The 13648-nt window shown below is 42.7% G+C and overlaps 1 protein-coding gene across 2 annotated transcripts in view; it reads left to right on the forward strand.

Annotated features, from left to right (window-relative positions):
* The window catches only part of kntc1 (kinetochore associated 1), a 62652-nt gene that overhangs the window by 36905 nt on the left and 12099 nt on the right, over positions 1–13648 (forward strand). For both annotated transcript variants that reach the window (XM_076987169.1, XM_076987170.1), the window contains 11 exons: positions 1544–1641; positions 1731–1866; positions 2345–2401; positions 3499–3662; positions 8719–8823; positions 8908–9036; positions 9123–9239; positions 9369–9478; positions 9582–9816; positions 10754–10843; positions 11616–11781. In XM_076987169.1, the coding sequence (XP_076843284.1) occupies positions 1544–1641; positions 1731–1866; positions 2345–2401; positions 3499–3662; positions 8719–8823; positions 8908–9036; positions 9123–9239; positions 9369–9478; positions 9582–9816; positions 10754–10843; positions 11616–11781 (1407 nt within the window). The remainder of the gene's footprint in view (positions 1–1543; positions 1642–1730; positions 1867–2344; positions 2402–3498; positions 3663–8718; positions 8824–8907; positions 9037–9122; positions 9240–9368; positions 9479–9581; positions 9817–10753; positions 10844–11615; positions 11782–13648) is intronic.

Here is a 13648-nt window from a genome sequence, read left to right on the forward strand (position 1 = left end):
TGCTGTAAATGTCTTTAAACAACCATGGAGTGGGAAGATTATCATTTGCATTGTTTAGCAGTTGAAAAGTCCAATGGACTGAGAAACCAAAGACTGAGTCTGCATGACTGGAACAGCGGTCTGCTGAGTGATCTCTGGTTGAACATGGCACGTTCAGCATGGTCCATGATGGTCCACAGATTACCGAGAGCTCTTCTCTCTGCCACCAGTATTATGGCTTGAGATCTTTAGAAATTCACCTCTTTAAAAAAATATCTTTTAAAAGTTTTGCCACAGGATTTTTACAGGTTATAAATATTACAATCTCTGCATTCAGGGGCCTTGTAAATGCAACTGTTAGTTCCTGACTGTGCTGTTGAGACGGTGTTGGGTGGTTCCTGACTGTGGGTGGGTGTGGTGTTGGGTGGTTCCTGACTGTGGGTAGGTGTGGTGTTGGGTGGTTCCTGACTGTGGGTGGGTGTGGTGTTGGGTGGTTCCTCACTGTGGGTTGGTGTATGTGTTGGGTGGTTCCTGACTGTGGGTGGGTGTGGTGTTGGGTGGTTCCTGTCCTGACTGGGTTGGTGTGGTGTTGGGTGGTTCCTGACTGTGCTGTTGAGATGGTGTGTGGGTGTGGTGTTGGTTGGTTCCCGTCTGTGTTGTTGAGACTCTGGGTGGGTGTGGTGTTGGGTGGTTACTGACTGTGGGTTGGTGTGGTGTTGAGTGGTTCCTGACTGTGGGTTGGTGTGGTGTTGGGTGGTTCCTGACTGTTGTTGAGATGGTGTGTGGGTGTGGTGTTGGGAGGTTCCTGACTGTGTTGTTGAGACGGTGGATGGGTGTGGTGTTGGGTGGTTCCTGACGGTGGGTGGGTGTGGTGTTGGGTGGTTCCTGACTGTGGGTTGGTGTGGTGTTGGGTGGTTCCTGACTGTGGGTTGGTGTGGTGTTGGGTGGTTCCTGACTGTGGGTTGGTGTATGTGTTGGGTGGTTCCTGACTGTGGGTTGGTGTGGTGTTTGGTGGTTCCTGACTGTGGGTTGGTGTGGTGTTGGGTGGTTCCTGACTGTGGGTTGGTGTGGTGTTGGGTGGTTCCTGACTGTGGGTGGGTGTGGTGTTGGGGGGTTCCTGACTGTGGGTGGGTGGGTGTGGTGTTGGGTGGTTCCTGACTGTGGGTGGGTGTGGTGTTGGGTGGTTCCTGACTGTGCTGTTGAGATGGTAGGTGGGTGTTAGGGCTGAACGATTAAATGCATTTGCGATAATCTCGCGATATTTTAAAACGCGATTCTCTAATCGCACAGGCTGCGATTTAAACTAGTCACGTGACTTGGGAGCGAGCCGAGGACGAACAGAGCAAACCCGAGCAGGTGTGGTGTTGGGTGGTTCCTGACTGTGGGTGGGTGTGGTGTTGGGTAGTTCCTCACTGTGGGTGGGTGTGGTGTTGGGTGGTTCCTGACTGTGGGTTGGTGTGGTGTTGGGTGGTTCCTGACTGTGGGTGTGTGTGGTGTTGGGTGGTTCCTGACTGTGGGTGGGTGTGGTGTTGTCTGGTGGACTCATGGTCCTTCTGTGATACAGATCTGCTGCTGGACTGTGTGGAGCTGTGCAAAAGCACCAGAGGGGCAGCTGACATTTACCGGCAGTGTCGCATCGACGACTATGGCTTCGTTGCAAAGGTACATGTCTGCTAGTGTTGTGGTGTTTTCTTGTGTTTGCATGGTTTTTTTTCTATTAGTTGTTTCTTTAAATTGTCCTATGCGTTCAGGATGGTGTGAGTGGTGAGGATGCCTACATGGAGACCAGTCTCCACGACGTCTTCAACGAGGACGGCATTGTGCTCGATCCACTCTCGGTCCTTCCAGTGCAGTACAAGATCACCACCAGCCTTCTGCCTCTCTCAGGTAGGTCCCCCGCAAGAGGGCACATTAGAGCTGAGCGCTGCCCCTCTGACCCCTGCACCTCTTACCCCTGCCCCTCTGAGCCCTCTGACACCTGCCCCTCTGTCCCCTCTGACACCTGCCCCTCTGTCCCCTCTGACACCTGCCCCTCTGACCCCTCTGACACCTGCCCCTCTGACCCCTCTGACACCTGCCCCTCTGACCCCTCTGACACCTGCCCCTCTGACACCTGCCCCTCTGACCCCTGCCCCCTGCCCCTTTGCTTAGACATACAAAGAAAACTCTCAGCTGGTGAACATACATAACTATAAGGCTTCTGGTTTTTGGCAGTGATGTTTTCTGCAGCTGTTCTCCAGAACGCTTGACTTGTGATTTCATCAGATGCCATTGAGGTGTGGTGCTTGAGCAGGCTGCTGCACTGCGCTGTGTTGCTATTGTGTTGATCACACGAACTCGTTCTTGGTTCCTCTCTGCTCTCCAGACTCCGTCTTTCCTCCACTGGGCTGCTCCTGTTTGTCGTACTGCTCTCTTCAAGAAGGTACATCCATCCAGGAAGTGCTTGTGTTTCACGACTAATATTCATTTTCATTTATTGCTTTCATTACAAGTATCGTTTTGTTAATGCATTACAATCGCTACTTAAAGTACCATGACCACAGTTGGATTTCTCAGTTGATTATAATTGATTTCTCTGACAGGATGTTTGTTTTTAATAGGGTAATATCACTAAAATTTTTATCTGTGTCTAATAGTATAATAACTGGTATGTTATTATACTGCTATTAATAGATTACCTGGCATGTGTCACAACATTGTAGTATGTACCTCAGAAGCGTACTCAGTATTTTCAGTTTATTGTACTGAAAATACAATCAATCAAAAGTAAAAAGCACTATATAAATATTTTTTTTACAACAACTGTTTTCACAAAGCAGCTTTACAAGTGTCCTAGTTCAAGTCAAGGGCGAGGAAGCCAAGGGCGACAGTGCCATGGATAAACTTCATAAGAGCATGAGGGACACCTTAAGAGGAACCAAGACTCAGGGGAGGAACCCATCCTCCTCTGGCCGATGCCGGTCACCATGACCACCATTAGAGAGATACATAAACAAAGAAAAGATGGGAAGGATAAATAATTCTCATCTTTGTGTGTATTTATATACATGAGTTCTCTATGTAATTTTTATTCAGTCCTAGACTTATTGATGGCCTGTAATAGTCAAGGCCCAATGGAAAATGTTTTCACCCAGGATCTTTCTGTATTTTTATGCATATTTTTGACAACATCTAGTCTCCTAGATCGGGTCCTTCTCCAGATCTTTGCCTTGAGAGACTGTAGGCACAATCTCTGCCTTCTGGTTTGATTTATGCTGACATAAATCAACTGTATGACCTTATGTATACGTATGTACCTTATGTAGTTCTGAGCCTTTCCTTTTTATATTTTGCCAGTTCAGTTAGGCACAGGTGGACTTCAGTGTCGCTTTAGAAGTATTTCAGGTATGACCGGTAGATGGTCTGAAAATCATAATGTGGAAAACTTGAAGGGGTCGGAAGACTTTCTTTATGTTCCTCATATACTTGACCTATATTCCTTGGGGTAAATAGACACCCTTCTGGTTTGTGTTCCTCTAGACGTGGACTTGGTCCGTCCTCTGCTGGCCCCCATGGCCACCATGCTGCAGAGTCTGCAGGAGTGTAGCCAGCTGGAGCTGGCGCTCAGGTTCCTGCTGGAGTCACATGGCTCCATCCTGCAGCACTTTGTCTCCAACAACATGGACATCAGCCTCAGCATGAAGGTTGGAGCCAACGGAAAAAACGTCACTTAGTCAGGGTTGCCAGGTCCTACAAAAATATCCAGCCCAAAGTCAGTCTAAAACACACCCTTCAGAAGCTTAAACTAACCCAAAGTATATGTCTGTCACACATTTGAAGCAAATGGCAAAACTATGAGTCTGACATAGTATTTTGTTTGAGGGATTTTATCAGTATTGCTATTTATATTAAAGTAATTAATGATATTGTAACATTAGTGTTTTATTAGTTCTTTTATCAGTTTTATATCCCAGTCAACATTTCAAAGTAACATAATTGGCAAAAAGAAAAGAACTTTTACTTAATAATTTCTTGCTCCTCCTGAACTCTCTTCTCTCTTTTTACATTGTTTTCATTGCCTCGTGGTTTCTGGTTACATGAAGAGCTATTATGAACTTTTGGACAGTTCTTTCCATGAGTGTTTTTTACTGATGTATCTGATGACTACACAGGGTTTTTTGGTTGTAACATCTGTGCTCTCATCAATGATTAGAGTTTGGTGTGGAGCTTTTTCAGTGTCACAAGGACCTGAACATGAAACAATTATTACTTGAAAAAAATGTCTGTGAAATTAATTCAGGTATGCAAAAATTCAGGTTCGGGTAAAAATTCGGGTCGGAAAAACATCCAGGATACTTAGGATGAGCAAACAAACTCAGACTGCATCTGGCCAATCGCAAAACATCGGAGGTCATTGTGAGGGGTGTCTGCTAAATTTCCTGTAAAGGTTCGGTCCCTGTTTGGCATGTAAGCAACACAAAGTGACCACTGTGCCACCCAGAAATGGCACCTTGTGGCAGCTGCCACATAATCGTGGCACTTAGTGTGGCCAGTGCTGCTTGACTGTGGCCTCTGCTGACAGGCGTCTAAAGATTTTTGTGGGTAAATCTGCATATCGGCCACTCGCTTAAATCATCCCGATGGGCCCCAAATGGCCATTTGTTGAAATTAAAATGGTTCATAACTTTTGTTTGAAAATTATGTTGAGTGAAAGATGCTAGCTGACATCCAGCTAGACATCTAACAAAGCCGCAGCATCATTCATCAACCACCGAGCAGCTTCTGCCACTGCGAGTGACTACAAGCCATCAGAAGTAATCAGCTTTGTGCCACCAGCCTTTCATTTATCACACTTTTAAATGACTCCTGTCAAATCATGCTGTCTCAAGGGATAACACCCATAACATCAGTTTTTAGAGCTTTCAGAGATATAGATAATATAGATGATCACCCAACATGTCACACCTAGCCCCTCCCCTGTTTTGTCTCTTTCCCTCGTGTTTCGTAGCCACGCCCCTAACCATCCCATGTTAGTGCGTCTTTGATCCCTGAGGGTATAGTCCAGGGCTATTCAACTGGCAGCCTGCCGCGGCCCATCTCCCCATAAATAATAATAAATATTTGATAAACCGCCGTAAAAATAAATAACATTTTATTTGCAACATTTTACGGAACTGCGTCAAAATTTACGTTTGAATTTATGTTCGTGAATTTACGTTTTACGCTTACAAATTTATGTCGTCCCCCCACCATGACAGTATTGGTATAGGTGTGAAAATTGTCTGGCCCACAAGTCAGAGCTCTCTGCCAAATCTGGCCCGCAGAAAAATATAGTTGAATAGTCCTGGTATAGTCTATAGGGGTGGGGGCTAATTAAAAAAACGATTTGATTTATAAAAATTTCTGCTTCAGTCTATAAAATCTGCATGATCAACTACAGTCTGCTTGGCAAGACAGAATGACAAATACAGGAAATAAAGTGTCTTTCATATTTAATTAACAAAAATAAAGTGCTTTGGTAAAATAAAATGCTTTTTGTTGTGTTACCAAAATTCTTGAGCTTCATTTTGCAAGCTGTCAGGGCTGGCTCGGATGCTGTACTGCCAGCCGTTGCTAGGGGCACCAGAGTCAGTCCCAGACTAAAACGGCGTAACCGTACGTTCTCAGCCAGTCTTTGCTTTCTCTGTGGTTGCTTCTCGTTTGAAGGTGTCTCGCCACCTCTCTCTGTCTTTACTTATTCGAGTATCTATCTCCTGTGTCGCTTCCTGACCCATCTCAAGTTTTCCCAATCCTGTATTTCTTCCTATCCGTTTTGCCTTTATTTTTGGGAAGGGTTTTATTTTGCTGCGATGTTTTTTGGCTGCTGCCAGTTACTTCCCCTTGCGTCCTTGGTTTCGGTTTCGCTTTGCATTTATCCACGCTGGTTTTTAGTTACTCTTATTTTGTTTCTTTCTCCCGTCTCCACGGTTGAGTGTTATTTTGCATGCGTTGTATTTTCCGTGCTGTGTTTTTTTCTATTTACTCTGTGCCCTCACGGTTTTGGTTTCTATTCTTCTGCGCGTTGAGTCTTCCGCGTTGTTTTGTTTGTTCGTTCTGTGTCACTGTGCACGTTTCCCTCTCGCTAATACATTTGACAAGTGTCAAACCTCTTGCTCTTGTGAGCCGGCACTTGGATCCACCCTTCTCTATATTATTTCACGCAGTGTGTACGTTTCCGTTCTCACCGCGTTACACAAGCCTTGCACACGAGCTACATTGTGTCAAGTTCAGTCTTCCCTGGCATTCGGTAAAAACTGAAATGAACCCATATTTTTGCCTTAAACGAAGACGGGACAGGTTGAATATCTCTTTCCTCCATTTGTTTTGAAACTTTTCCGCGCATGCGTGTGTCCCAGAACCTGCTGCTTAAAGTCTCTCGACTTAGAATCGATTTTGGGACATTTAAAATCGATTCTGAACCGTAGTAAATGAAAATCGATTTTTGATATGTGAATCGATTTTTTGGCACACCTCTAATAGTCTATACACACAAATACATTGTTGAAAGTAATGGAAGTTATGGTTGAGATCTTGTGTAAGGTTCATTTAGAATCATTGTTTAAGCTATAAGGTTTGAGTTTATTCAAACCTGTAGATTCACGTACCCACCTATAATCTGAATTCGATGTTATCGCTAACAGTGATGTCAGTAAAACATTACTCTAATCTTACCACTTTTTTCGGTAACGAGTGATATAATGAGTCTTTAGATGTCTGTTAGCAGAAGCAGGCGGCGTTTCTGGACAGCAGAGGCCACAGTCAAGCAGCACTGGCCACACTAAGTGCCACGATTATGTGGCAGCTGCCACAAGGTGCCATTTCTGGGTGTCACAGTGGTCACTTTCATGCTGCTTACATGCCAAACAGGAACCAACCCCTCCAGGAAATTTAGCAGAAAGATGTGCCTCGCAATGAGATGTTTTGTGATTGTCCAAATGCAGTTCAATTAGCTCTGAGTTTGTATCCTGGATGCATTCCTGAAAAAGCTCTATAGTATGGCCTAGGGCTGTCGCGGTGAAAGAATTTCCACAGCGGTAAATTAACAGGGCTCCACACCACGATATGCGGTATTATCGCCATTTTTTAGGGAAAACATGGCTCAGGCTGTGAAGTAGCGCGCGCCCTTTTCTGCTTTTCCTGCATTCTGTTCCATTCTTAATGCTGTTGCCCATTTATATTCTAACACCTAAAATAAAATGCTGTCTGAGGAATACAGAAATTATTGTGAGTGGGAAAGATTAACTTTATTTAATTAAACAAACATTTAAGCCAAAACCGAGCGGAACTTCGGCAGCGCACCGGTAAGGCAGAGCAACGGCTCTGCGTTTCTAACGGCAATAGAGTAGCAGCGACCGGACAGTTGTTAGCAAGCGCTAACACAACAAAACAACAAAATAACGGTGTCGATACATACAACTGACAACAGACAGACAGACGGTTAAGGACATCACCCAAAAATGAAAAAAATAAACGGTTTCCAACGGCCATTCGTTAGGTAGAACTTGCTTCCCTACCTACCAAACCATTGAGACTGTGTCTGTTAACCGTGGCAGATATAGGAATAACAGGGCGATATGTTTTAAAAATCTAATTAAAATTAAATTAAATAATCAACATGAAGTGAGATCATTACAACCCAGCACGTTCACTTCGTTTGCAGGACGCAGGGTTATTAACTGTTCCTAGGATCAAAAAGATCACAGCAGGTGGAAGAGCCTTTTCTTTTAAAGCTCCACAACTGTGGAATAATCTTCCTGCCTCTATTCGGGACTCAGACACGGTCTCAATGTTTAAATCTAGACTAAAGTCTCATCTGTTTACTTTGATCTTTGATAAATTTGTTACATATTTACCACATCACATATCTTTCTTCTCCGAGGTTCACCTGGGGAGTAACACTGCAGTCGGAGCTTACAATACAGTATCATCACTCAGACAAGGAATGAAAACCTGGCGTTCATCACAAGACATTTACATTGACAATATCAATACCCAGAACTTTCATTCTAGTTACCTTATACTTAGTCTGATTGTGTGAGGGAAAAACTCCCTATGATGGTGGGGAATAGGAAGAAACCTTGGGAGGACCAAGACTCAAAAGGGAACCAAACCTCCATTGGGCGGCCCATTAACACACAAATTACACAAAAACAAATTATACAGACGAATACACAAGTCACAAACAAATCACACAGTCAGACTAAGTATAAGGTAACTAGAATGAAAGTTCTGGGTATTGATATTGTCAATGTAAATGTCTTGTGATGAACGCCAGGTTTTCATTCCGTGTCGGAGTGATGATACTATATGATTTATAGAGTGATCGGAGTGATTTACCTGGCATATTACCTAGCGACTGCTGTTTTCTCTTCACATTGTGCCTGTTGCTCTCTCTCTCTCTCTGCTCTCCTTTTCATGCTGTCCTTTTTCTCTGTCTCTCACTCCCGCTATCCTGCTGTCCGTTTCCCGCTGTCCTCCTTTATGTCGTTATATTCTCCTGCTTCTTGGTGTCGACTTGTACACATTTGACTTGTAACTCATGCGATAATTTAGTAGCCCAACTAAATAGTAGCCCAAAAAAACGCACCCCGCCACCCTTGAATTTTCAACCGTGACTGGATTTTCAAACAAGCCCAGTATGGTGTGAAAACCACAAACCTGGCAACTCTGCTTAAAGTGAAGGTGAAAATTAACCATTTTGTTTCACTTAATTTTCTGCAGCTTCACACCAACAGTCGTTTAGTTCGAGACAAACAGACTCTTGATGCAATAGAGAAGACTGCTCTCTCCTCTGTCAGAATGGTTGTGGTCTCCTTGTTACAAAAGGTGAGTACAAGCAAGATATAAAAATGTTTTTAATTGTTGTAATATATATATAGAATTACATTTCAAATTATATTAATGTTATAGGTTCTAAACTGGAGGGTGATAGACTGTGACTTGGCCATTGGACTTTGCACTATTCTGTGTAAATCCGAAGTTATGGATATCCTGTGGAAAATTATTTCCAGTGCTTGGCAAAACTATGACAAGATTATGGTAAAAACCCACTGATCGTTTATTAATCTGTGATCGCTTCTTTGTGTTTGGTGAATTAATTCACTTCCTTCTCTACTTCTTTTCAGGCTGTTGCCATGGTTGGTGCCCATTTCTGCTCCCTGTATCATGATGACCAAGAGAGGAAGAAGTTCTTGTTGGTTATTACAGATGCAGAGTGGGGCATAAAGCTTGGGAAACTTGGGGTGGGTTTTAAGGAAATCTTTATCTTTTTTTTCGGTTTCTAAGAAAATCTGAATCTTCATGGTCCGTTTTTTCCGTTGTCATTATTATGGAGAATGTGTTGAAAGGCGACGCCACTCTGTGTTCACCAGGTTTCCATTCAGTCTGTGTTCAGACAGTGTTCAGAGACTAAAAGGAACCTCATTCCAGTACTGGTAAAGAACAAAAACATCACTGCTGAAATCTTACAGGAGTACTGCAAGTGAGACCTCACATTAATCTAAGAAAACTCAATTTTTTTTTGCAATTTACCGCATTTATGGTTTATGGATTGCAGGATCAGTTTATCTCTGTCTGTTTTGTAGCTCATACGGCTTGGACAGTGACTCTGCTCTCTGTCTCTACATCACCACCCTGCTGCTTCAAGAGGAGAGAGAGTTTCAGCCAGTAGATGTTGGAGCTGGTAACGCCCCGTTGGCCCACGGGGATGAGGAAGTGGCACTAGCACACGAGGACATCCTGGAACGAGCCCTACTCATTGTCCCTGAGCTGAGCTCCACAAGAGACCTGGTTATCAGTCTGCATACAGCACTGACCAAGGCAAGACACCCTTCACTATGTCCACACCGTCCACAATGTCCACTACATCCACTTCCTTTTTGACCTGGTTTCTCATTTATTTATGTAAAGAAAAAAAAAACAACCAAACATTATGTTTTGTTTGAAGAATGATCTAATATGAGTGATTAAGAGGTGGCACCAGTTCAAATGTAAAGCTGGAAAGATTAACAGTTATTGTGACCGTTTGTCTGAACAGCACTTGAAGTGAAGAATGCAATTTCCGTACACAGTACATTGCACATTAGAGATAATCTCCTCCTCACAAATGAGACGGTTGCGTCACTGAGGGGCTTCATGCCAGTAAACATTTATTGATGCACATCAAGTTATTTCTGAGGAATTAATCCAAAGCATTATGGAGTAACGCACCTACACCTCAGACACACACATCTCACTCACACACATACATCTCACATATACACACCATACACATCACACACACATACATACATCTCTCATTCCCACCCCACACACACACACACACACACACACACACACACGCACACACACACATATATGTATACCTAAAGAGGCAGACACACTGCACACCTTCATACACACAACATATGCACCTTATACACCGTACACACTACAAAACGTCATGCATATTTTTCTAAGACACCTTCATACACACCACATACATTCCCACACATCATACACAGCTTAATACACACTAGACTGTACACACATTACACTGTAACCCTCTCACAACAAGCAACTCCAGTCTTGGTCCCACACATTGACCGTATTCTTCTTCAGTCATGGGTGTTGGCCACAATCTAGTTTTATTGTTTGTACAGTATATCGGTGGTTATTAGCAAGTCAGATGGAAAGTAATGTGAAGTAACAATGTGCTCATTTTCTTACATTTCACTGAACATTTCTCTGTTTACCTTCCTGTTTTTCTCTCTTTCAGCTGAATCCATACAACTATGAGAGGATTGAGAGAGTGCTTAAAACAATCCAGACTGCTGATGAAGGCGCGACCCTCTTACCACTCAGTCAGGTAAGGACTGTTTTGTTTTGAGTAGATTCCTATACACACCTTCAGTTTCAGGAGTTTAATTTGTTTTCTCAGACATGTTCTTCTGTCTCATTAACCTTTGAAAGGTACATTTTAATGGAGTTCAGTGTTAGCAGTGTCAACTTTGCCTCTCATTTTTGGGAAATGCTGTAGTATGTAGTATGGTCTGAGTTTGTGGTGGTAGTACTCTCACTGGAGTTAGTGTAATCTTCTTTCTTTTCTTCATTTTCAGACAGGTATGGTGGTTAGTACAACTATTAGACTAACAGTAGTGCATACAGTATATATCCGGTTAGGCCTACTACTATTTTTGTCCCAGGGCCAATATATTTGTCCCAGTACAGCCCTGATTATAACACATACTGATGTTCTGGTGCTGGTGCCTGAATATACTGGAGAATGTTTTCAACAAGTGTCTCAAGTGTAGAAGGTCAAAGTGGAGCATTCAGTGGACTTTGTGGTATTGACCATGTAGTACTGACCATGTGGTACTGACCCACCAGTGTACAGTGAGATCACAGCAAGATATTTGTTGTGTATGGCCTTGATGTTACAGAGCAAAGAAACCGATCTGAGCTTTTTTATCCATCACAAAGCAAACCAAAGGGAATAAATCTCACTTTTTATCAGTACACTGAGGACTGTCTTTTAAAAATAGCTACTTCTGTGCTTACTTAATCTAGGTAATATTAAATATGGTGATAACTCCATATGGTTATGAGTAACCCATATCCTCCTCTTCATCACTCTACAGATGATGGGGTTGCTCCAACATCTGAAGTCACACAAGCGCATTTCTGCACCCACTGATGTAGAGAACACCTATCTTCTGGAAAACGCTCTAGAATCTACGGCTCTGGCCAACACGCGCTTACCCTTCCACCTGCTTCTGCAGACTAACCTCTACTGGAAGATTGTATGTGAGTATCAGAAATGCTCTCTGTGCTTGTCTTAACCTGCAGTTTAGTTTTGGTGGATGTTTAATGCCTGCAGTAATTTGTATTTTGGAAGCAGTTTTATTCTCTTTAAAACCTTTTAGTTGAATTCAGTTTCGTGAACCAGAACCTAATACTAGGGCTGCACGATTTGGGCAAAATATCTAATTGCGATTTTTCCACAGAATATTGCAATTGCGATTTAAATTGCGATTATTTTTAATTCATTAAATCCTAAACCTGCATTCGTGTTTCAAATATCTATCAAATATAAGTATAAACTTCTACATAAAAAAATATTCCCAGGGTTGTCGGATTAAATGCAGTTATCAGTTTTATTTTTAAAACTCAATACCTTTAAAGAACAACAAAATAAATTACAGAAATTCACATAAAGGTTTAACTGCAACACCGGTAACTGACTAGTAATTAGTGAATGTTCAGGAAGGTTGAATTCTTTCTGAGCTGCTGTCAGAGCCGACTTCTTCCAGCTGGCAGAGCAATGTCCCACCAGCTTCTTACAAACACCAACTCCTCGGTCAACTCTGTCATCTTTAAGTGCATTTTCTGGAAAATAGTTGTTAAGGGGGAAAAATTATTTGAAAAATACTAAAATGTAATTTATAATAAAGCAAACAAAAAGTGTAATCTGTCTTGATTACTGTTATTATTTATGTGAATGAAAATAATTATATATATAATCTTCAAATCACATTTATCAAAGTGTAACAGCTTTAATTTATTACTGGACAGACCTAAATGATAAAACACATATTAAGACATTTTTTCAGAGTAAACTAACATTCTTTTTGTCTTTACGGCATAATCAAGATTGCATAGAGATCGTTATTTTAAAGAGAGAGAGAGATCTTTATTAAATGTGACACTTACCAATCGCAAGATGGAGTCTGTGCCCAAAACACTGTAGCCTGGTGCACTGGTTTATTTCGGCTGCCTTTATCATGTTAGATGCGTTTATCTGTGGTTACGCACACTTGTCCCAGTTGGCCAACGCGTCTTTTAATCCATTCACGATGTTCTCTCCCGTATGGTCAAGAAGAAAGTACGACGTCTGTAGACAACGGCTCTTTAATTCAAAATGTTTTTAAATTCAAAACGAAATTTATGAAGTGAACAATGAGGCTTTGGTGAAGTTCAGCGGTTCGGCTCGACCACATTATCTGTCTTTGTCGCGTAAAGCTAGGTTAAAGCCTGGTAAAATACTTTCGCGAGTGACCATAGCGCGTGACTTCGCACACCTCGCGCCACCCTGCGCGAGCGGCGGAATACACATTCTTTGCAGTGTTGTGGAAACGATATGTGGTAGTATAAAGAAACACCCCTCGAAAACAGGGGAAGGAACATTTACCTGACCAATTTTAATACTCCACACACCTGTTTTTGGCCAATGTCAGTTTTCCTGAAACCAAAATGCACCCACACACACGATGTGCCATTTTTCTTTGGTACCAACTCCTCCACTGGACTTTCGGCATCGCACGGTTGCTCATATAAAAGGTTCATCTTTTTCCTGACGTCGAGCGCAGTGCTGCTTGTTTTTAGCTTTCGGTTTCTGCCTTAGGGACGTGCACGACTAGCAGCTTCTGATCGGTCAACAGCAGGCCGTCACGCGGTTTTTTTTTTTTTGGTTGTTGTTGGGTTGATTTTTCCCTGGTCCTCATGGACATAATTTTGATTTCAAAAGTGGGGGGGGGGGACATGGATTCGTCGCTATATAAATATTTGGTTTTAACCGTAAAAACTGCCCCCCCCCCCCCAAATTACGTCCATGCTGGTCCTACTTGCAGGCTATCGGCTCATTCAAATCGCTGCTCTTGCGATTGGAAAATCG

The sequence above is a fragment of the Brachyhypopomus gauderio genome, unplaced genomic scaffold, assembly GCF_052324685.1.
Source record: "Brachyhypopomus gauderio isolate BG-103 unplaced genomic scaffold, BGAUD_0.2 sc51, whole genome shotgun sequence".
Taxonomy (NCBI): Eukaryota; Metazoa; Chordata; class Actinopteri; order Gymnotiformes; family Hypopomidae; genus Brachyhypopomus; species Brachyhypopomus gauderio.